Below are 25,146 nucleotides of genomic sequence, written 5' to 3' on the forward strand. Positions count from 1 at the left end.
TCTTGAAACTATTTTTAGTACCTCTTTTCCATATTAAAAAATCTGTATACATCTTTCAGCAAGTCAATAATATCAATGGAAAATGTAAGGAAAATTATAGGGTGAGAAGAAAAATGTTGTATAAGAATACGGGAAAGGGGAAAATATATATTCTGTAAAAATTTCAGTTTTTCATGACCACTTTTATTACATTATTAAAAAAATTCAAATCCAGGTCTTATATTAGTCAAAGCACTTCAATTTAATTATATTACACTAGTCAAAGCACATTCAATTTAATCATATTATAAATATCTGTCATGCCCCCAAAGTATTTGACTCATGAATGAGAAACCTTTTCCACTCAATTTAGCAAAATATTAAGAATATTTTCACAGTTGGATATTTTTCTTGAGAATAAAAGATAAAGCACTTTAAACACTACAGCCAAGTATGCAAGATGTGCAAGTGTCATTGTTAAATGAGGGGGCTAATGTTTGCAATTAAAACAAATAACAAAGGGAGAGGAAGAGGAATTAAAAGTAACAACAAAAGAAACAAAAGTACCACTTTATCCTGCAAGTATGTCTGTAGAAATGACACTTTATATTTGATCATCTTGGGGGCCAGAGAGATAGCACTGTGGTAGGGTGTTTGCCTTGCATGCAGCCGACAGACCCAGGTTTCATCCCTGGCACCACATGTGGTCTTTAGAGACTGCTAGGAGAGATTTCTGAGCACAGAGCCAGTAGTAACACCTGAGCACAGCAGTGTGTGGCCCAAAAAACCAAAACCCCAAAATAAATAAATATTTTATAATCTGAAGGACATTTCAAGTTTAAATGTTATTCTCATTTCAACACTAAATAAAAATTTAGCCTGTTGAATTGAAGAATACAGAACTTAGAGCCTATGGAATAGAATTTTTAGCTAAGTAAGTTAGAAACTAACTGGATAGGCCTCTTACTTGGCAGTTTATACTTTAGGCATCATACTTAGGGCTGCTCAACTATAAATATGTGTTTATTTATAAATGTTTATTTATAAATAATTAATAAGGGGTTGTTAAGCATAATTGGTTACCTTATTTTATGTTTCCAGTAAATCCCTAAAACAATTTTGCTAAGTACTTAATTCATTTTATAGTTTCTAACTTATGATGATTATACTACATTAACTTTTTAGCTAGTTACTAATAAAATGAAATAACAGGAACTGAGGCATTTTTGTTGTTGTTGTTTTTTGGGTTTTGGGCCACACCCAGTGATGCTCAGGGGTTACTCCTAGCTATAGACTCAGAAATCGCTCCTGACTTGGGAGAACCATGTGGGATACCGTGGGATTGAACCGCAATCCATTCTAAACTAGCGTGGGCAAGGTAGACTCCCTACCCCTTGTGCCACCACTCCAGTTCCTAGGAACTGAGGCATTTTTAACTTGAATTTTCAAGTAAGTTTTTAGAAAATTGCTTAATTGAAGAAATACTGAAGTCTTAAGTACATAATCTATAGCAATATAGGCTTTTTCTAGCTATGTGTCTTTAGTTTTTAGTTACGATGCATGAGATTCCTAATCCTGTGAATTGGGCCAAGTTTTTTAATATTTGATTTTTCATGAAGAAGCTAAAAAAGACATATATCTTGTTTATATAAATGATTAATAGAATACAAATAATAATGAAATAAAATTCTATTGCTATCAGGACTTTCTATCTTTACTAGGGAGGATAAAAAGTCCTAAAACTGTTTTGCAGACTTTGGGGATTTTTTTCCAAATAACAATTTCATTTATCAGTATTTATTTTATTTATCAGCATGTAGAATGTATTTTATAGATGAATTGCATTTATAAAGTTACCAAGATAATTGTTAAAAATTTAGTCATATTTTCAGAAAATTTAAACAAGTATCTTAGATAATAATATTATCTACAGACTACCATTTAAAAAATAATACTATTTTTTACGGAGAGGACTATTGAGAATCTTTTTTTTTTTTGAGAATCTTTTTATTTCAAAGAGGAAAGTGAGAAGAGCAAAGCTATGGTTCTGCCTAAGACCAAAGGGCAAAAGTAGGATTATGATCAGATTTCTTCCTTGAGCTTACAGTTTTATTTCCATTACAAATGACTGTTTGATGCTACCACTGAAGGAACCTACAGCACCCTGAAACCAGCTTCCCTGGAGCTTTATTTAGGCTTTTCAACAGGTGTAGAAAATAGTTTGAGTCAGTGTTCCTATTCAATTTTTCAGCTGAGTGAAAGTAAGAACTATTTATGGGAGTCAAAAGTGCTTTGGAAAGTGACTTTGCTATGTTGGTACACAAATTATAGCCCAAAGTATACATATATGTGTACATATATACATTATTTTAAAACCACACAACATGAGTTTTCTAAGACTAAATGAAGAGATGAATATAATTAGAATTAATACACTAGCTGTCATGATTCAGAAAGGCAGGTGTCATGAGAGTTGAGTCCTCGCCTCTATCCATTTCCAGGCTATGTGACTTGAGATCATCTAGATTATAAAAGTATTACTTGACTGCTCTCGCCATTCATTCAAATAATAAAATTCACAGTGTAAGTTCTCCACTTAGAGAAACTTCAGATAGAGAAAAATACTTTCTGGCCAAGCTATTATCTGAGATGAGATAACAGTATTGAGTTTTTGTTGATCATACTATGGAAAGAGAAATTTTATTGAGACAGAATTCTCAAACTAAGAAGGACTATAATAATTTGAATTGCCTTCCATCTGAAAGTAGAGAAGATGTATAATAGTTATAAATCCTGAGTGATGAATAATTTTTTTCAATTGCTGGACCAAGAGGGACTCTGGAAGTTAAACATAGTAATTCATGCAGTGTGCTGTGTGGCTAAGGAAATGGTTAATTTTTTCCTGGATGATGATTGATGGACAAATATGTGATGTAATGTGATTTGTTATACTTGAGTAAGGATTGTAGTGGAGGACAACAAACCAAAAGTAGAAAAATCAGAGTCTATAACCAAAATAGAGAGGCTAGTGCCCTTAAGTAGGATAAAGAGTATGAGTAAAGCAGACAATTCACCAAATTGGTGAGAACTTTACAAAGCTTGATTTGTATAATTATGATAATAAAGAGAGAGTAATGCCTTCTAGGTTTCTATTTTGTGTGACTGAATGTACCATAATCATTTCCTGAGGGGGTGGGGAAAGAAAGATTGGGTTTCTAAAGGAAGAGATAGAATCTGTAACATAGAGTATGAAACCAGCTCTTCTATTCTGATATTGTTCAATATTAACTGGCTTCCCACATGCTGAGAATTTCCACATGATAAAACCTGTTGTCACACTTAATCTTCTCAACCGTGGGAGGTAATTATGTGTAATCAAAAGATGTGAAAAGCTGGGGCTCAGAGAACTTAATGGCTTGTATAGCATCTCTTAGTTAATAGTTGAGATGACGGTTCTAACCAGTGTTCTAATCTTGCTGTATTTTATTCTAAAGCATATGTACCTAATAAATCTTCCTGCCTTGCCTTAGCTTTGTCAGAATTCTGTGGAAATGGGCCAGCTGTGAACACAAGAACCTTTTTCATATGTAGTGACTAGTGGTCTTTCTGAGTTCAATTTAGATGGTCATGTTATTTTTTTCAATATTTTAGTAAATTTTGATATATGTTTGAGAGCAACATTCTTATCTAAATCAGTGTTTCTAAATCAAGAGCTATATAACTCTATACTAAGATCCCCCAGGATGTTACAAATAGGCCACAGGTAGAAAAAATAAATCACATAAGTGGGGGGTTGTCATGGAATGGTGCAAGGTAGGGGTCAATAATTGGAGGAGCACAGAAAGGAAAAATACCAAGTAGAACATGGTGGGGATAAGGTTGTGAAACATTGATTTAAATGTTTTATACTTATACTAATACTTTGAGACTAGCAATCTATTAATTAAAAATTGATTTAAATGTTTGGTACCAATAATCTGCAGATAATTTGGAACTGATAGTTCTTTAATATATGATTCTTGGTAGTTCTAAAAGAGTGGTTTACTATCTTTCAGTGACTGGCTGTGGCCAATTACCACAAATGTAGATTTATTTATTTATTTATTTTTTGGTTTTTCGGCCCACACCTGTTTGATGCTCAGGGGTTACTCCTAGCTAAGTGCTCAGAAATTGCCCCTGGCTTGGGGGGACCATATGGGACGCAGGAGGATCGAACCGCTATCCTTCCTTGGCTAGCGCTTGCAAGGCAGACACCTTACCTCTAGCGCCACCTCACCGGCCCCCCAAATGTAGATTTAAAACAGCACAAATGTATGATCATTTTAAGGGGAGGTCATATTATTCTTAGAAAACAATAACATTACTATTAGACTAGAGAAAATCCTTAACACACCTCAATTACTGATTTGTGCTGTGCTGTTCTCCATTGCATATATACTCTTTTCTGCTCTATGTCAGCCAGATTCACTTTTTACTTCATATTTCAACTCATTTGATCATAAATATGCTTATGATATAAGCACCTACCACTTTGTAAATCACATATAATATTTTAGACAGTTTACATTTAAATGTGGATTTATATTGATCAGTTTATTTTGCCCATGAAAGAAGTTATACAATTCCTTGTCAAATATGTTAATAATCAATAGTTTTTTCCAAGTTAAATGATATAATTGTAGATGAAAGTGATTATAGATTAGTTAATTTGTTTTTGATTATTTCTATAACTGCTTATAAGAGAACAAAGAACATATACTTTTATTTCTGTAAAATAAAATGATTTTTAGTTGTTTGCAGATTAGGTTTTAAATTCCTCAGTGATATAATTTCCATGATATTTTATATCAGGTTCCTAACTCTTGAAGTCAATTTTGATTTTCTTTTTGTTTTTGTTTGTTAGTTTGTTTTTGTTTTGGGGCCTCACCCTGTAATATTCAATGGTTTATTCCTGGCTATGCACTCAGAAATTGCTCCTGGGTTGAGGGGACCATATGGGATGCCTGGAGATAGACCCGCGGACAAGGCAGAAGAAGCCTTACTGCTTACGCCACTGCTCCAGCCCCAGTTTTAATTTCTTAATAAATGAAGCTAATTTTAATGGCAGAGGGTAATACCTGAAATGACATTTTGGGTATTGGAACAATTAAATCAAAAACAATTAAGATTTGAAAATGACAAAAATAAAAATGATTTTAATTATTCCATGTATCAATAAAGAATGAAAATATAATTTGTTTTTAAATCACATCTGTGTTGCACTTGCTAGTTAAATTACTTTACCTAAAGAATGATTCTTAGATGTGTAACTGTATCATAGTTTAATGAGACTTGATTGGGTTGTGGCAAGGAATTGCCTCTAATGTGTCATTTCACAACACTAAAGTGAAAGTGGACAAAAAGCTAAAAATTAGCTCTTATAATTCAGAGTAAACAACTTATTGGACTATGCAATAGAGATCTAGTGTAAGAGATGTTTTTTGCCAAAATTTTGTTATTTTCAGGGCTTACTCTTTGCTCAATGCTCAGAAATCATTGCTGGTGATACTTAGGGAGCCACATGTCATATCAAGAGTTGAATCAGAGTTGGCTGAATGCAAGATATCCAACTTTCCTTTATAATATCTCTCTAGTTTAAGAGCTTTTTTAGTTTTTATATTCTACCCTGATATTATTTACTGAATATATTATAATTTGCTAGTCTTTCAGTCCCCGACAAACAATTAAGGGAGTTACATTAAATGAACACTAAGCAATTAGAAAGTTTAGTAGTCTGCATTGAAGATACCTCTGAATGAAATGTCATAAAGTGTTCTACCTATGGTTTCCTCAAAATTTATGAGGTCAAGTCACTCTGTTTAGTCCATTTATATTTGGATGTTATGTATAGCATTAGAAAGGGTTTTTTTTTTTTTTTTTGCATGTGAGTAACTACTTTTCCCAATACCATTTGTTGAAGAGGTTTTCCTTATACCACTTCCTTCATATATACTGCTTTATCAAAAATTATATATTCATATTCCTAAATATCTGTCTCTGACCTTTATTTCATTGGTCTGAGGGTCTGGACTTATTTAAATCACCACAGTGTTTTGATCATTAAAGTTTTAATATATTGTTTAAAATTTGGGAGAGAAGCCCCCTATTTAATTTTTCCTAGATTACTTTGGCTTTCATGGGTGGGGCTATAAATTCCAACAGAATTTTATCTATGCCTATAAAAGTTTTCTCTTTACCAACCTTATGGTCACTATTTTTTTGTGCTCATCATTCTCAATATAGTATATGTAAAGCCCTTTTATGAGAGGTTATAACTTTTTGAGGGGAGAGTATTTTGTTTTGTTTTTGAACCACACCTGATGGATACTCAAATCTTACTCTTGCTTCTGCACTCACGAATTACTTGTGCTTGTGCTTGAGGGGAGGAGATCCATATATCATGCTGCAGGTTGAATCTGGGTTGCCCGTGTGTAAAGTAGGTGCCCTATCTGCTGTATTATCACCATATTTTCTGAGAGGTTGTAAACTTGCCTACTACTGGTAAAGTCTTCTAGGCTACTATCTTCAGCCAAAAGACTTTTTGGATTTCTACACTGTTTCTCCATTGTACCTGTTGCATTATACCTGTTGCATCTCTGATAGATTCACTTTAGTAAGACTCTCTTTCTTCAAACTAGATTCAAACTAGATATGCTTTGATGGCAAGTTGTTCTGAGCTATTTTGGGGTTATTAGGTATCTTTCATTAACATTAGCTCTTCTCAGTTTATAGAGCTCTTGGTTTCTTCCAGTCATCACTACATTTGTAAGTTTTGTGTGGGATAGTTGTATGGAGCTAGATTGTGAAGGAAAACTGAAAAATGCAAACCAATTGTTTTGGAAGATTATATAACCCATCAGAAGCTTGTTATAATAGTTATTTAAAATATATTAAAAAGTGATGCAGGTAGTGCCTCCTTTACTTTTCCATCTTAATTCATACTCAATATTTTACTTTAACAAATAGATATTTATATCAACCACAATTCAAAAGGTTGTCTTTGTTCAATTTTATCCAAAGATATATAATTATTTATGTAATCCTCCAAAACTAGCTGAATTAAATGATATTTTTTTTTATTTTGAGGCTGGATAGTTGGTAAAGTGATGAAAACACGTCTTGCATGAGGCTGCAGTTGCAGCAATAGTGTGTGTTCTTATACCAAATATGAACTTGTACCAAATATGAACTTCATGAACTTTAAGCTATGAACCTTAAGCACTGCCAGGTGTGGACCCACCCCTCTCTGAAAATTATTTTATTTTTGTACATTTTCTTAAAATACTCTGGAAAATTCAGGGATTTCTTAGTCAATACCAGCCAAGATGTTCTGGTCTCTCTAGTTGACTCTCTGAGTCAACTTTTTTTTTTTTTTTTTTTTTTTTGGGTTTTTGGTCCACACCCGGTGATGTTCAGGGATTACCACTGACTATACACTCAGAAATCACTCCTGGCTTTGGGAACCTTATGGGACTCCATGGATCAAACTGAGGTCAGTCCTGGATTAGCTTCATTCAAGGCAAATGTCCTACTGCTGCATCATCACTTTGGCCCCTGAGTCAACAAATTTTAATGAAAATTATTTAGTTATTTTTAAGGTATTTATATATCTATCCAATCATTTCTCATACATCTGTAAATAGGATTTTTTAAGAAATGATTATACATTTCATATTAATGTAAAGTCAATTTTTTAACATTTTCAGTTATATTCATTATGAAAGAATTAGAGGAAAATTTCTTTACTAAACTACTTTTGTTTCCTTAACTAAAAGTGAAAAGATAATAAAGAAAACTTGCCACATTAGAAGAATGAAATGACTAGAAGGTCTTTTATGATGTGGACATAGTGCTGTATAAAATGTATAATTTTAGCAATGCTTGACCTTCCAGAAGAGTGCATACTAAAAAATTATTTTTCTAACCTGGAGCAATAATGCACTCAGTAGATAGGGTGTTTGCCTTGCATGCAGCCAATCTGGGTTTAATCCTCGGCAATCCATATGGTACTCCAAGTACTACCAGGAGGTTTCTTGAATACAAAGCCAGGAGTAACCCCAGACTACACCAGGTGTGTCCCTAAAATAAAAAAATAAACGAATATACCATGATTTACAAAATTATTGATAGTTAAATCTCAGGCATACAGTGTTCCAACACCAATCCTACAACCAGTCGACTTTCTTTCAATATTATCCCCAGATTCCCTCTCATCCCCAGCTAGCCTCTTTGACAGGCATATTTAAAAGTTTTGTTGTAGTTTTAAACTTATGCTTTGAGCATTATTGACTCTGGGTTGAAACATATATATATACACATATATATCAGATATATCACATATATATATATATATCACTCCTCTATCCCACTAATATACATGAGGCCCTTGACTCCTGCTCTCATAATTTATTACTTCCAGTATACCTCTTCTTACCTCCCCTCAGATTTCTTCCTTTTACCAGAAGAGCACTTTCTAAAAACAAGGCTGTGTGTGTTCAATTGTATACTTTGTTTACACCAGCAGTACCATCAATAATATTCTATTTTTTTTCCCTGTGGTAACATGCTATTTGAGCATGAACCATCATCATTCACATTTTTTCTTTCAGTGTGTTATCAGAGAAAGATGGAGGAAACTCTGATCTAAATTGTACATCAATTCAGTAATCCCCAAATTTGTGTGACAACAGATTCTCCTTGGATGAATATAATACACATGGTGTCAAACATCCTGGATGTCATACACCATATGTCAAACATACTCTAGGGGAGCCCTGGGAATCTGAATAGACTTCCTATACAGGTGAGCCTTGTGCCAGGGCAAGTTTGGGAAACATTGCTCTAGTTCATCTGGCATAAGATTTAGGGAAATAGGCTGTTTATTCACTCTTGGCCTTTTTTATTTTTCTCTCTCTTAAGATTAAATAAAAATTTGTTAGAAAGAGTTAATTGGATTTAAATTCACGGTCTGTCTACAGTTGGCATAGGTGAGATACGTTTTTCCCAGAAATCTCATTAAAATTTTTTTAATCAGTGTTAAGGTGAAAATTCTGACTTTTCTCTGTTTGGGTTCATAAGAAAGAAGGGGAATTAATTTACACTGCTTGATGTCAGTATGTAATATGATTATGTTGGCAAAGCTATAAAAAAGAAATATCTACAGCTTATAAAAAAAATTTAAAGAGTCCACTTATAGAGCAGTTGGATGAAGCAAAATGTCTGACTATTAATAATTACTGAGCTAAAATATATTAGGTTGAGGTGTCTGTAGCTAGGGAAGTTAGGTAAAGGTTATAAATATGCAAAAGCTTAGAATAAATTTTAGAGTGAAATGTATTTTCATTTGTATTACTGTGTAAATGTAAACTAAAGGGTTTGAAAAATACAATGCAAATTACTATCGTTAACCCAAATGAATCTCTTCACCTTCACTTACTTTGTATATTTTTTTGAACCAGAAAATATTTTATACATGAAATGTAAACTTTGTTTAGAATTTTTGATCCAAATATCCTGAAAACATAATGTTTAGCCAAAGGAAGCCTAAAGTTAAACTAAAAACACTTAAGTATTATTAGGCATAAGTTTGTATTGCCATTTTTGCTATTTATATGAGTTCTGCTAATTGAGATGAAGATAGTTTGAAAGGCAAAACTAATTCAAATGAAAAAATTATAAATAATATTGTATTACAATAAATAGAAAGATTCATTTTATTCTGTGAAATAAATATTAAGGTTGCTAAACATTTTAAAAGTTCTGTAATACTTTATTTTTTATTATTGGCTTTATGGTCACACCAGTGATGTGCAGGGGTTACTCCTGGCTATGTGCTCAGAAATCGATCCTGGCTTGGGGGACCATATGGGACACCAGGGGATCGAACTGGGGATCGAATTGTGGTCCATTCTAGGCTAGTGTGTGCAAAGCAGATGCCTTATGGCTTGCACCACCACTCTGATTCATGTAATACATTCTATAGAAACTATTTGCTGAGGAATGGTACTTATATCTAGAAAAATGTCACTAAATTTTCTAATTTTCTATTATAGTCTTAAAAATCAATATTTCCTCTGAAAATCTAACTTTCTTATATAAAAGGTTTTTGTGTGCTGAGACTGAAGAATTATAAACAAATTTTATATTGAAAAATACTATATCAGGAATTAAATAGATGGTATTTATATTTCTTGGAATGAAATTAAATCATTGCCTGGTTAAAAAATAATTTAAGATGGCCGGGGTTATGCCATAGGCATGGTCAGAGACTCTAAGAAAGTACAGTTAGTAGGGTGCTTTTCTTGCATGTGCCAACTGTTGTTCAATTCTCAGCAGCCCATATGGTTCATTGAGTCCACCAGGAGGGTGATCACTGATTTCAGCACCAGGAGTGATCCCTGAGCACCACTAGTAGTAGCCTTAAAACAAACAAAATTGATTTTTTATCCTAAATATCTTGGGGTTGGATCAAACAGTATCATCAAAGTGATACCTGAGATAAAAATGGTGAATCCCATTGTACAATGATGAAACAACAAATTGCAACTTAAATGACAGTTGGCATGGCATAAGACATAAGTGAATTTGATACCATTTTCTTTCTGTACTTGAGCCTCTCCATTTCAAGTGAATATTGAAAATTGATATTGGTGGTAGGGTGTTGAAATCATCCCATCTTGGTTAAGGGTGGGATTTCTGAGTGTCATGAGCATGGGCTGCATACATGATACCTGATATTGATCAGATGAAAACAGTTGAGGTCAACATTTCATCTGTTGGTTCTGTAAGAGCTATATAAAATGCAGTTCACTGAAAATTGGGTTGAATTGGAGGATATCATTTGCTGAGTGAAGTTAAACGAATACAGAAAAACAAATTCAGGAAGGGCTTACTATTTGTGTTATACAGAAATCAAAATTGTGGATAATATTAAATGACAATAAATTTTGGATTTTGCAATACAGACCTAAAATTGCCAGATTTGGGGACAGGTGTTGAAAAGAACAAACAGGTTGATTAGGAATATTGGAATATCTAGAGCATATGAGTAGTGATAAGGGAGGGAACTGTATGCATTAAAACCATAATTGTCAATTGACAAACATTTGGAGGATGGTGGGATGAAAGGAAGGTCAGACTAGAGGTGACATGGATTAGAGTCACAGGCACTGTAGTGATTCTGGAGTGTGGAAAATATACACAAATGCCATAAACATGAAAACTATTGTAGCCATATTTTCTAAATTATAATAGAACAAGTAAAAAGGAATATATGTATGATGACAAAGATAATTTATGAAATATCATTGGAAATAAAGTGAATAATCAAGGCTGTAGAAGAAAGTCTTTAACAGTGTTTAAAAGGTGATGTGTCTCCTGGTTTTTCTGAAAGGATATGATTAACTTGTTTGAATATTTATGCTCACAGGCTAGAAACTGAAATCCATCATTCAGAATGAGCATTGAGTTTGGTCACTTTGAAAGGATTATTTGCCTAAGGGATTTTATCTATGAAAACAAAGAAAGTAAGAAAACTGGCAGGTAGGGCATTGCAGGCTAATTTTATTAGTGGTCAAGGCTGAGATCTATATGGCAATGATTTAGCAGTGCATATCTTCAGGGCATGGAATGAATTTTTTTGAAGCATCTATTAAGCCTCTCCATTAAACCAGCTATACTTTCAGCTGGCTGCCTTGGCTATGAGGAAGGTTAGTCGAGTGGTTTCTATAAGAGCCTAGCATTTTATATTCAGAGAAATGAATACTTTGAATATGTAGAACTTTAAGGATAAAAGATATATTGTACATATGTATTATATTATAGTCTCACTATGTACAGAGAAATGTTTTAGGTGTCTGATAATAGATATGCTTGTCTATTTATCAAGAAATCTATTTAACAGGATATTTCCTAAATTATGGCCTAAAATGTATAAAAATGAGCAGATTAATTGATTGACAATTTTACTGACTATTGGGTATACTTATTAGGGAAACTTTTTGAGGAATAAAAATAGTGCTTTTCTTTTTTGTTGTTTTGTTAAATAATATCTGTATTTAAGCACCATGATTACAAACATGTTTGTAGTTGGGTTTCAAGTCATAAGAAGCACACCCCCTTCACTAGTGCAACATTTCTACCACCAATGTCCTACATCTTCCTCCTCCCCTAACCCCTGTCTTGTATTCCAGACAGGCATTCTACTTCTCTCATTAACATTGTCATGATAGTTGTTAGTGTAGTTATTTCTCTAATAGAACTCTCCACCCTCTGAGCTTCATATAGAGCTTCCACTATATTAAGTCCTTCCACTATATTAAGGTGAGAAGCTTCTGCACCTCAAAGAAAATAGTGACTAGAATACAAAAGCCATCCACAGAATGGGAGAAACTATTCACCTAATAACCATTAGATAAGGGGGTAATATCTAAGATATACAAGGTACTCACAGAATTTAACAAGTAAAAACATCTGACCTCATAAAAAATAGGGAGAAGAAATGAAACAGACAATTCCTCAAAGAAAAAATACAAATGGCAAAACACACACACACACACACACACACACACACACACACACACACACACACACACGAAAAAATGCTCCACATCACTAATCATCAGGGAGATGCAAATTAAAACAGCAGTGAGGTACCATCTCACACCACAGAGACAGGCACACATCACAAAGAACAAGATCAGAGTGCTGGTGGGAATGTGGGAAAAAAGGAACTCTCATTCAGTGCCAGTGGTAATGCTGTCTAGTGAAGTAACAGCTTTTCAAAGAATTCAATCACAGTGGAGATAGTAGAGTCAGTAAAAAGTTTGAAGTCCCATCACATGTAGTTTAACAATAGAATAAACACACTGAAGTGAAGGGGAAAATGAAGTCTGAAGGTTATATGAAATGCAACGAGAGATATGGAAAGAGTGAAAACATTTCAAAAGACTATGTCAATGGAATATAGTATTTGTTTCATATATCTGGCTGGAATTCCCAAATATATGATAGACAATAAAAAGCAATATTAAAATTTTATTAATGAGATATTACAGAATTGATAAAGTCTAATACCCAAATTCTAACAAGTTATATGATCAGTAAAGGAAAAGATACCTCAGCACCTTAAAATAACAGTTCTAAATACCAAATGATAAATCTTCAAAATAAGAAAAAACAAACTAATTTTCAGTCTCCAAAGGAATTTCTAAAGACAATATTCTCCAAGGAATGAAGAGAATTATTTCAGAATTATGTTTTCAAAATAAATTATGTGGACATAAATGGTATGTACATGCCCATATATACATATATGTGAGAAATTATTTATAAATCTCAGAGATTACTACTGGCTATGCACTAATAAATCGCTCCTGGCTTGGGGAACCATATGGGATGCTTGGGATTGAATTGAGATTCGTCCTAGATCAGCTGCATTAAAGGCAAATGCCCTACTGCTGTGCTATTGCTCTGGCCCCTTAATATATTTATTTATTAAAAATAATTTTAAAATATCCCTTTTTTATTTGTAAAAAAGGATACATTTGGAAGAAGGAAGGAAGGAAGGAAGGAAGGAAGGAAGGAAGGAAGGGAGGGAGGGAGGGAGGGAGGGAGGGAGGGAGGGAGGGAGGGAGGGAGGGAGGGAGGGAAGGAAGGAAGGAAGGAAGGAAGGAAGGAAGGAAGGAAGGAAAGAAGGAAGGAAAGAAGGAAGGAAGGAAAGGAGGGAGGGAGGGAGGAAGGGAGGGAGGGAGGGAGGGAGGGAGGGAGGGAGGAAGAGAGGGAGGGAGGAAGGGAGGAAGGAAGGGAGGGAGGAAGGAAGGAAGGGAGGAAGGAAGGGAGGAAGAAAGACAGAGAAAACAAAAAGAAAGAATGAATGAAAAAGGATTTAAATGTGGATAGAAATAATTGAACTTTATTACTGTATTTTTTAATTTATATAATCAACATGATTTATAATAACTCAGTGAAATAGTTTAATGCATATAGTATTACAATACCATATCCCATCAGTTTTAAAAACATATATTATTACTTAATTTTATAGTTTTAACTTATGCATGTTTAATATATTTTAGGCATTTTTCTGGATTTTATTTTATATTAAGATATATTAACTATAGTAATATAATTTTCTATTTTTTAAAGAATTTTAAGTTAAACATGTCTATAAAAATAACTTGTAGTTTTATATAATGTATTATTCAATGAACAAAACATTTCAACTATATCTTTCTTTTTAAAATTACTTGCTATTTAGTTGGGAAATATTTTTGCTTATATAACAGAGAAAAATCTATAAAACAACTTTTAAATTCTGCTATTGTCATTTTATTGAATTTTGTGCTTCATAAAGCACTAAAATGATTTCTTCTCCTGCAAAGAAAAATAAAGTGCTAAAGGTAGCAAATCCGAGCTAGAAAAGATTCAATCATTTTACTCTCTTCTTAGGAATAAAACGAAAATAAAATTTCTTTGAAAATAGTCTGCAATATTGCAAACAATTTTTTAAATCAATAAAAGAAAAGAAAAAGCCATTCTGGGATCTTTAAAGTTTCTACTTTTTAGAAGGTATATTCTTATATCAACTTTATCAATTTAATGAAGAAAAGGTTTGCAAACTATTTTAGACTTCAGATATATCCTTAACTTTCCCCAATGCACTTAGCTTTTTAGCTTTGTTTATTTTGAATGTTTTTCATTAAAAATTTAAAATCTTGATCTTAAAGGATTTAAAATATAACAAACTTAAATGTAATCTAGCTTTAAAGTTTCTACAGAAGATATGTTTGTGCATCCTGAAAGTTCAGAGATTTTTATAACCAAATTACAAATGTTGTTATTGAATGATTCTTTTTGTTTTTAGTTCCTTATACTTTTCAGAATCACTTCCCCCAACAATGACCATATTCATAAAAGAAAATAACTTACTTTGAAAGATGAAAAGTTGATTTTTTTCAGTTAGTAAACAAGTTTTAGAGTGCAAGGCATGGCTTTTAATATTATAAATAAATTTCATTTCTTCTCCCCATTTTTTGATGGGGTTAAATGTTTTTTTTCTTGTTAAGTTCTGTCAGTACCTTTATATCTTAGATATTAGCCCCTTATATGATGGGTATTGGGTGAATAGCTTCTCCCATTCTGTGCGTGACTTTTGTATCCTACGCATTATTTCCTTTTAGGTTCAGAAGCTTCTCCACTTAATATAGTCCCATTTGTGTATCTCAGCTTGGACTTGTTTAGAAAGTGCTGTTTCTTGAAGATGTCTTTAGTTTCAATGTCCTGGAGTGTTTTACCTACATATTGTTCTATATCCATTATGGTTTCAGGTCTGGTATGAAGGTCTTTAATCATTTTGCATTTGACCTTGGTGCATGATGTTAGCTGGAGGTCTGAGTCCCTTTTTTTGCTGGTGGCTGACCAGTTGTGCCAACACCACTTGTCGAAGAGGCTTTCCTTGCTCCATTTTGCATTTCTTGGCCTTTCAAAACTTAATTGATTGATATCTGGGGAGCATTCTTTGAATACTCTAGTCTATTCCATTGATCCAAGGGTCTGTCTTTATTCCAATACCATGGTGTTTTAATGACTATTGCTTTGTAATACAATTTAAAGTTAGAAAGTAATACCTCCCATATTCCTTTTCCCAAGGGTTGCTCTAGCTATTCTTGGGTGTTCATTGTTCCAGATCAATTTTAGGAGTGTTTGATCTACCTCTTTGAAGAATGTTATGGATATCCTTAGAGGGATTGCATTAAATCTGTAAAATGCCTTGGGTAGTTTTGCTATTTTAATGATGTTAATCCTTCCAATCCATGAGCAGGGTATATGCCTTCATTTCCGCATGTCTTCTTTTATTTCTTGAAGCAGGGTCTTGTAGTTTTCTTTGTATAAGTCCTTCATATCTTTAGTTAGGTTGACTCCAAGATATTTAAGTTTGTGTGGCACTAATGTAAATGGAATTGTTTTTTTAATAACCATTTCTTCTCTATCATTATTAGTGTATAAGAAGGCCATTGATTTTTGTGTATTAATTTTGTATCCTGACACTTTGCTAAACAGAATATGGAAGATGTGGTTTTTTTTTATGGCAAGTGATATCTGATAAAGGTGATGAGTTAAAGAATCCAATTAGCTGGTGTGTGTGTGTCTGTTTGTCCTGGGATGTAGGAGATATTTTAAAAATGTTAATGCTCTTTTTAAAAAACATTTTATGGAGGGGCCAGAGTGGTGGTGCAGCAGTAGGGCGTTTGCCTTGCACATGGCTAACCTAGGACAAACCACGGTATGATCTCCTAGCATCCCATATGGTCCCCCAAGCCAGGAGAGATTTCTGAGCACATAGCTAGAAGTAACCACTGAGCATCGCTGGGTGTGGCCCAAAAACAAAAACAAAAAAAATTTTATGGCAATACAACCAAAATATTAGAGGCTGTTTCCAGAGCACATTAATTCAACATCATAGTTTTACTAAATAATAATGATCTACTTGTTATTTAGAAATTATAAATTTACTTGATATATAAATACATTTAGATTTATTCGTTTGATTCCAAAATAGTACTAGGTCAGCTAATACCTATCCTCTGAATTTAGAATATAAATAGAAAGTTAATTAACTGAGAAATTGAGTCCTTTTCGAAATCACAGGTCTATTACACACAATGCAGAATTCAACTTCAGGATCTTTTAGGCAGCAAGCTTTCCATTGCTACATATGTACTACATAACAAGTATGACAACTAATTTAAGGATGATCATCCCAAAGTTGTGTTTATATAGCTCATAAATGTTACCATTACTTAAAATTCTGTTCTGAAATCTTAAAGTAGGTTTCTTCTAATTATTTTGCAATTATAAATTAGTTGAAGTGTTTTTGTAAAGAATCTGAAATTATTTCTACTATAATCAAATATCTGGATGAACAAAGGGGGCATAAATTTTAGTTAAAATATATGACTAAAATACAGTGTTATATTTAAATATAGTAGTAATAGTATTTATCATTATTCTACACATATGTACATATTAGATACATATAATGCATATATAACTATGTATACATATAACTCATCACTGTGTTGCACTGATGGATTTTAGTTGGTGCACTTCAGTATGTAACTTCCTGAAGTAATTTCATTGATGGATATGGTTTAAATTTACATGGACATTTTTGGAAAAGGATATGGGGCCACACTTAGCAGCAACCTGGGCTTACATCTGTTGCTGTGCATGAATCACTCCTGATAGAAATTGAATACTGGGAATAAAAGTCAGGTTGGCCGCACATAAAGCAAGTGTCTTTTACCTGCTGTACTATCTCTCTGACATATATATATATATATATATATATATATATATATATACACACATATATATATAAATTTATACATTAGTAAAAAGTTGTATTTTGTATCACTCTGCATTTTCTTTTTAAACAGTGATAAGTATATATGCTATAAAGTTGTTATGAAATAGAAATACGTAATTTATTTATTTATTTATTTTTATTTTTTATTTATTTTTTTGTTGTTGTTTTTGGGCCACACCCGGCGATGCTCAGGGGTTGCTCCTGGCTATCTGCTCAGAAATAGCTCCTGGCAGGCACGGGGGACCATATGGGACCACCTTTGGTCCTGGATGGGCTGCTTGCAAGGCAAACGCCACTGTGCTATCTCTCCGAGCCCAGAAATACGTAATTTAAAAATCCCTTGTTTAGTCTATAGCTCTAAATAACCTTCATTCTGGAAGAGGGGCTTATATATTTTATCCTAGATGTATCACTTTTGATAATAATCATAATCAAGAAAAATAAGGCCTTTATTTTTTCTCCATAGAATGAAAATGACAATGAGAATCTATTAAATATAAACGTTAGGAACTGCAGTTTATAGTTTTTATAGTTTATATAATTATAGTATAATAATATTACACATTGTATAAAGGAACAATGTTGACAATACAGCCTAACTGGCTTTAGGTTGACAAGTATGACTGTTCAGTGTTTTAATAATGTCTTCTAGAAAGACTATACCTGAAGATTATAGCTATCCACATGCCTAGAGAAGGTGGATCTATAAGGGTTGCATTGGTTACTGTTTCACATAAGGAAATTAATGTTATTCACTTTATAAGGCATTGTATTTGCTAATATTCTATGGCAGAGATTCTTAAACTTATTTGACCTAATGTTTTCTTTTAGAAAAAATATTGTGCTTCCCTAGAAATCGACCTTTTTTAAGTGAAGTAACAAAATGGCCCTCCTTTTGGTCCATCACAATGGACCCTTCTAGCACCATCCAAGGTGGGAAGTGTTTTTGACCACTTTGGAAAACACCTGTGTCCAAAATTATTTTAATGATAACATAATAAAAATGAGTTTAATATTTAATGATGAACTTTCAGGTTTTATTTTTAAAAGATCTCTTTATTTTTTTAACAATAGAACAAATATAAAATTTTGGTCTTTGCTGAAATATTAATACTTAACAACACCATCAATGACTACTTTCTTTTCTTTTTCTTTTTCTTTTTCTTTTTTTTTTTTTTTTTTTTTTTTTTTTTTTTGGTTTTTGGGCCACACCCAGCGTTGCTCAGGGGTTACTCCTGGCTGTCTGCTCAAAATTGCTCCTGGCAGGCACGGGGGACCATATGAGACACCGGGATTTGAACCAACCACCTTTGGTCCTGGATCGGCTGCTTGCAAGGCAAACGCCGCTGTGCTATCTCTCCGGGCCCAATGACTAATTTCTTATAATTATTATTTGTTATTATTTCAGCATCTATTCATGATTTTATTAGACAGGTATGTTCATTTCTCTGTGTATGAGGTAGGACAGAAAGACCTGTTTGTTGGTTGGTAACAACTTCCCCTTCTCTCCTTCCTACTGATTTTATCAAAGTCACTTGACATTTTAAAACCATCTGCCTCACTGAAAAGAGAACCAGACCTTGCATTTAACCTCCATATATATAGATAAACTGAATTCAGACTGAGATGGAAAAAATACAAGTAGAACAGACAAACCTTCAAATGGTATTATTTTCTGACCATTGCAAATTCAGCTCTTAGGATTTTGTGAGCTTGGAGAATCTGTACCCTTTTTGAAATTTGGCAATACTGCACCTAAAGGTAATAAGAAAAGAGCTAAAATGACATGTGGATAAACTAGAGTCACTCCTCTATGAACTTATTCTCTAAAACAACACTCTTGTGTGAATTTTGGGGGAAAGTTCTTATATATTATAGTAAATAAAATATATTATTTTAGTAATATTTATTACAGTAAATAAACTATATTCATTATAATAAGTATATTTACTTATATATTTATAAATATATAATTTATGCATAAATTATATATATTTTAAGAGAACATATTTATTATATTAAGATCCATAGTAACTTAATAAGGATTAATTACTTGTACATTAATTGGTATTATTTTTTAAATTAAATTCAAATAATTCTGTAAACAAGCCCTAGCACCTTAAAGTAAAGTGTAGTAACATTGAATTACTAATAAGAAATGAGAATGGGACGTTGGTGATGGGAATGTTGTAATGGTGAAGGGGGGTGTTCTTTACAATGACTGAAACCCAACTACAATCATATTTCTAATGAAGGTGTTTAAATAAAGATATAAAAAAAGAACTATGATGTGTGGGATGATTTTACAACATGGGAATATTTAAAAAAATAAGTTTAGTCATTTGAATATAATAAAAAGATTCCTCCTTGAACTTTAGGATTCTTAAATTATTCTTCATAACTTTCATATAGTTATGATAACTATTCATTTTGTTATACCTTACATTCATTATTTTTAAAAATTGAAAAAAATAAGGTAGCATTGCATCAAAATATTATGTGATTTTGGGGTTTGCATCATTAAAAATCAATGTGTGTATATTATATTAAACTAATATACTCTCAGTATGCTGTTTTAATCTATGGAGCTCCAGTTCTCCATTTGGCTTATACTGCTCTCTTACTTTGTATTGGTGTTGTGTTTACAGTTCCTTAAAATTAAAAAGCGCTAAAAAAAAAAATTAAAAAGCACTGGCATTTGTATGTATAGAAACTATGAATGGTGTTTGCTGAAGGCATTTTGAAACTGTGTAATTTCAATCTAAATATGTGTACCTCAGATGATGTAAATCATATTACCCTGATAGAGCATGCAGGAATGTATTAAAATTTCCAAATGTCTAAAAGCTTTCAGACCCTATTAGCAGCCACAATTGACTAAGCAGAACTTATCCTGCCTGATTCCTCTGTCAATTTTGTAAAATAGGAGCAAAAGTTGCTAGTAAATCAGCTGCTTTGATTAGCAAATATAACACATATTTGCTTTTAATCCTAGAAAATTAAAAATACCTGGAGTTAATCTCTTTTGTTATTTTAGTAGTGCTAAATCTTTATATCTTTTTCTCGGGTAAATGTTTAAATGTCACACATGACTTGAAAACAGAAATTTCTATGTGTATAATATATATATATATATATATAATTCCTCTGATAAAGTCAAACATATATCTAGGACAATAAAAACACAAGATAGAAGGGCCTTTCAGCTATTTTGGGAGCTGGAACAATAGTAGTGTTCATAAAATATTTGTCTTGTAAGGAGCTTACCTGAGTTTGATCTCCAGCACACCACATAGTCCTCTGAGCCTGCCAGCAGTGATCCTGAGTGTAGAGCTAGGAGTATGCCCTGAGCACTGCCAGATAAGTGAAAAATACTAAATTACACAAATTTTAAAAAGATAAGCTATTTTGGAGGCCGAGTGATAGTGCAGCTGTAGGACATTTGCCTTGCACGCGGCTGATCCAGGATGGACCTAGGTTTGATCCAGAGTCCCATATGGTCCCACAAGCTGGAGCGATTTCTGAGAGCCTAGCTAAGAGTAACCACTGAGAGTCACTGGGTGTGGCCCAAAAACAAAACAAACAAGTAAGCAAAAAGCTATTTTTGGTTAAGTTGTCAAATTATTACTTTGGAGAGTCTTTTTAATCGCATATATATGTATATGTATATATCTTTTTGGCTATTGCATATGTTTCAATTTTTATATTACAAATATAACGTAGTTTATAAATAATTTAAAATATGTAAGAATGTAACAAAGTGTTAGTACCTAATTCTTCGTTTTTTTTTAAACTCTTCACCACCACAACATTCCCATGACCAATATCCCAAGTGTCCCTCCTCCTCACCCCATACCACCTGTACTCTAGACAGGCTTTCTACTTCCCTCATTCAGTCACATTTTGTTATGATAGTTCTCAGTGTAATTATTTCTGTGACTGCACTAAACGATCCCTGTGGTGAGCTTCATGTCGGGAGCTGGACCCTCCAGTCTTCCTCTATTTTGTCCCTGAGAATCATTACACAAATGTTTTTCATTTTTCTTAAAACCCATAGATGAGTGAGACCATCTATGGGAAACTAGTGAGAACTAGTATTAATAGTAATCTAATGAGAATGAAATCTCAGTAAATACAATAAATAATCCTAACTGTGAATGTAAAAGAATTAGATACTAGATGGTCTCAATCATCTAGTATCTAATTCTTTTACATTCATAGTTAGGATTTTTATTCTATTTATTGAGATTTCATTGTTTCATTAAATTACAATTAACACTAGTTTTATAATTTCTTTATTTAGTAATGTTTTATGATCATGTTTTCATAAATATATCTTTTTTTCATAAATTTGGCTATCTAACTAAATAACTATGATATTGTATAATAAACACAGCACAATTAACACTCTAGCATGATATGTGTATTTTCTAACACCAGTTAACCAAAAAATGACATTTAGAAATTCTGTGCCTGGGGCCCGGAGAGATAGCACAGTGGCGTTTGCCTTGCAAGCAGCCCATCCAGGACCAAAGGTGGTTGGTTCGAATCCCGGTGTCCCATATGGTCCCCTGTGCCTGCCAGGAGCTATTTCTGAGCAGACAGCCAGGAGTAACCCCTGAGCATCGCCGGGTGTGCCCCCACCCCCCCCCAAAAAAAAAGAAAAAAAGAAAAAAAATTCTGTGCCTAAAATATGAAGACAAAAAAACTCTTACAAAATATCAGTCAGCCATCTACAAAGTTTTCTTGAAATAATTCTGGAGCACTCAATCTCTTCTTTGCTTTTATTTTGGGGCCAGATCCAATGGTGCTCATAGAAAGAAACAATAGGAAGATAAAGGACACTAAGGATAGCACTAGCAATTGTTTTATCTACTAGAAGTAAGAAAAAAGGTAAAACAGGTTCTGCTCTACCAAACATAAAGGTGAAGCTAATGAAAAGTTAGATCCAATGCTAGATCAAAATTCACAGATCAAAAATTCAACTGGGGGATAAAAGCCTTTGAGATCGAGTTAAATTTCTTATTTATAAAGAGTAGGAGCAGTGTTTTGTTTGGTCTGTACAAATTATAGTGATTTGGTTTTAGCCTGAACAAGCTCCACAGCAAATAGGAGCAGCTGTCTCTATGGGAGTGGCCGAACAAGTCACTTTTCATATCTATTCAAGTCCTAGTTTCGTTTATCCGTCAGAGAAAAGCAGAGTAAAAAGCAATGGAAACTTCAGCATAACATGAATAATATAATCAACGATTAAATTTCCAAACCGTGGGCTGTAGAGATAGCACAGTGGTAGGGCATTTGCCTTGCAGGCAGCCTACGCAGGACGGACCGTGGTTGAAATCCTGGCATCCCATATGGTTCCCCCACCCACACCCCCGATCCTGCCAGGAGCAATATCTGAGCGAAGAGCCAGGAGTAACCCCTGAGCACCGTCGGGTGTGACCCCAAATAATAAATAAATAAATAAATAAATAAATAAATAAATAAATAAATAAAATTTCCAAACCTTTTAAAAAATCTATTATGCCTTTAAGTTGTGAACATTACCCTGAGACTATAAAGATTCACCCTTTTTTTCATGTGTGCATTCTTTTTGTAGATGTTGCTATGAAGACAGAGTCATCAACAGCTATGACTGATGTGGAGTCTGTGATCACCAATTTTGCATCTTCTGCAAGGTCAGGCCGCCGGAACGCTGTTACAAACATACAGGATTTATCCATGACGGGTGAAACTTCCGAATTGCCTGACAAACTGCAAGCTCTCTCCATGAAGGAAGGTAAATTACAAAATTCTTTAATTGGCAATAATGATTGGGGGGGAGAGGTTAGAAAAGAGAGACTCTACAGGAGATCTCTCATGGAACTGCAGCACTTAATTTAATTACAAGAGACCCAAGTTTGGTCAGAGCCCTTAATACTCCCTGGAATGGCCCAAAAGGAAGGCAGCAAGAAGATAAACATTTTTGTTTACTGCAGAAGGTAAATTTTGCCTTGTGGGAACAACAACCCGCAGTGCTCAAAGATTTATTTCTTTCTCTCTGGATTCCTTCTTTTTTTTTTCCTGAAAAAAACTACTAAAGACCATATTTTTCTCCACAAAAACATTTGTCCTATTTTTAGTTCTAGCCTTCCTTCACAGGACTTCACTATGTTTATCACCCTGGCCATTTCAAAATGACAAACTCATTGCCTCTGATAAAACGATTTCTTAGTTCTCTTGTATGATCTAGATTCTGAGTTCTCTTATACAATTATATACTTGTACAACTTAGTTCTCTTATAAGATCTTCAGAGCACTGCCTTTTCTCTTCTTTTCTTTTCTTCTCAAATCTGGAACTTCTGACACACAAATATTTTAATTATTTTAAATTTAGGTAACATTGGTTTATAGCACCATGTGTATTAGAGTGAACAGTTTGACACCAGTTCAAATATATGTTACAACACCAGGCTCACCACCAAAGTGCCAGATCCTTCTATCACTGTCCATTTCTACCTTTTCTGCTCTGTTCCACCCTCCTTCTTGTGACTTGTTCTGCAATCAGAATCAAGGGATTTCTCATTTTTAGTTTGATCTGTTCCATTGTTTTGATCTTTTAGCTTATACAGGAGTAAGGCCATTCAGTATTTTTCTTGCTTCTCCTGATTTATTTCATTTAGTATGATCCCACTCCATTCCATTTATGTTGATACAAGTGACAATATTTTATCTTTTACTAGAAATTTGAATTATGCTTCCTTGTCCCTTTTTCCCCACTCAATGTTTTTCTTCTCCACTCTTCTACTTTTCTTCAGACCTCACTCATCTATAGAGATTGTAATAATACACAAGAAGACTACCTGTTACATAATTATTCTTAGAGACAAGAGAAAGGTGGCAAGCAGGATATAGTCACAAATTGCCTACCACCTCTCTTAGATCCTATATCAGGACTGAGGTCCAGCTATATTCTTGTCAAGTAGAAAATAATTAGGATGCATACAAAGAAACCAACAGTTTTATTCACTAACAAATATAAAATATTTATCATTTATATGATATACTATTTTAAATATAATTTTAATTTAATAAAAATTATTTATTTTTAGATGCAAAAGATACAAATGAAGAAACTACAAAAGGCAAACCAGAAAATCCCCCAGAGAAAGAAAACTGAAGGCTCAGGACCTATCAAAAAGTATTGAATTTCTGTGCATTGAAAGGCTAAGTGTCTCTGCTCTCCTTAGATGTCTGATCCGGTAGTAACTGGTAACACTGCATATGTATGAATACAATAATGAAGTAAATTATTAAAAAATAAGTTTTCTCAAAATGTCATCGAAATGAAAGGCTAAAAAATGTGATTACTTAAGTTTGTGTCACTGTTTATAAATTAAATAAAAATACTATGTCTTTTGAATTGATTTAGTCAGATACATGTATTTTAATTTCATTTTTATGGTGTGGGTGAATTATTTATTGGTAAATATAAAACAAACATCATTGATTTTAAAATTTTGATTATGAAATTTTTAGAAACTGTATAATGAGAAACCAAATCAAACAAAAAACCACAAACTAAGTAACTAAAAATAATGTGAAAAGCACATCCATAGATTGTGTTCATTTTGTTTTTAATCAAATGTGCTAGATTTTTCCAACCTTGAAAAGATGCAAAAATCCCATAAAAATTTGATAGCCTACGCATTCCAAGAATGATTTTGCCTGATAAATTTTGCTTTTAGTCTATGCATACTGTGATTTTTCATGTGGACTCT

At 33.2% G+C, this 25,146-nt stretch overlaps 1 protein-coding gene across 1 annotated transcript in view; it reads left to right on the forward strand.

The window, feature by feature from the left end:
• The window catches only part of PKIB (cAMP-dependent protein kinase inhibitor beta), a 112,473-nt gene extending 87,541 nt beyond the window's left edge, over window positions 1-24,932 (forward strand). The window contains exons 2-3 of the mRNA XM_049771157.1: window positions 22,986-23,165; window positions 24,478-24,932. Coding sequence (XP_049627114.1) covers window positions 22,994-23,165; window positions 24,478-24,545 — 240 coding nt within the window. The 5' untranslated portion in view covers window positions 22,986-22,993 and the 3' untranslated portion in view covers window positions 24,546-24,932. The remainder of the gene's footprint in view (window positions 1-22,985; window positions 23,166-24,477) is intronic.
• The last annotated feature ends 214 nt before the right edge of the window (window positions 24,933-25,146 follow it).

This window comes from Suncus etruscus, chromosome 4, assembly GCF_024139225.1.
Source record: "Suncus etruscus isolate mSunEtr1 chromosome 4, mSunEtr1.pri.cur, whole genome shotgun sequence".
NCBI lineage: Eukaryota > Metazoa > Chordata > Mammalia > Eulipotyphla > Soricidae > Suncus > Suncus etruscus.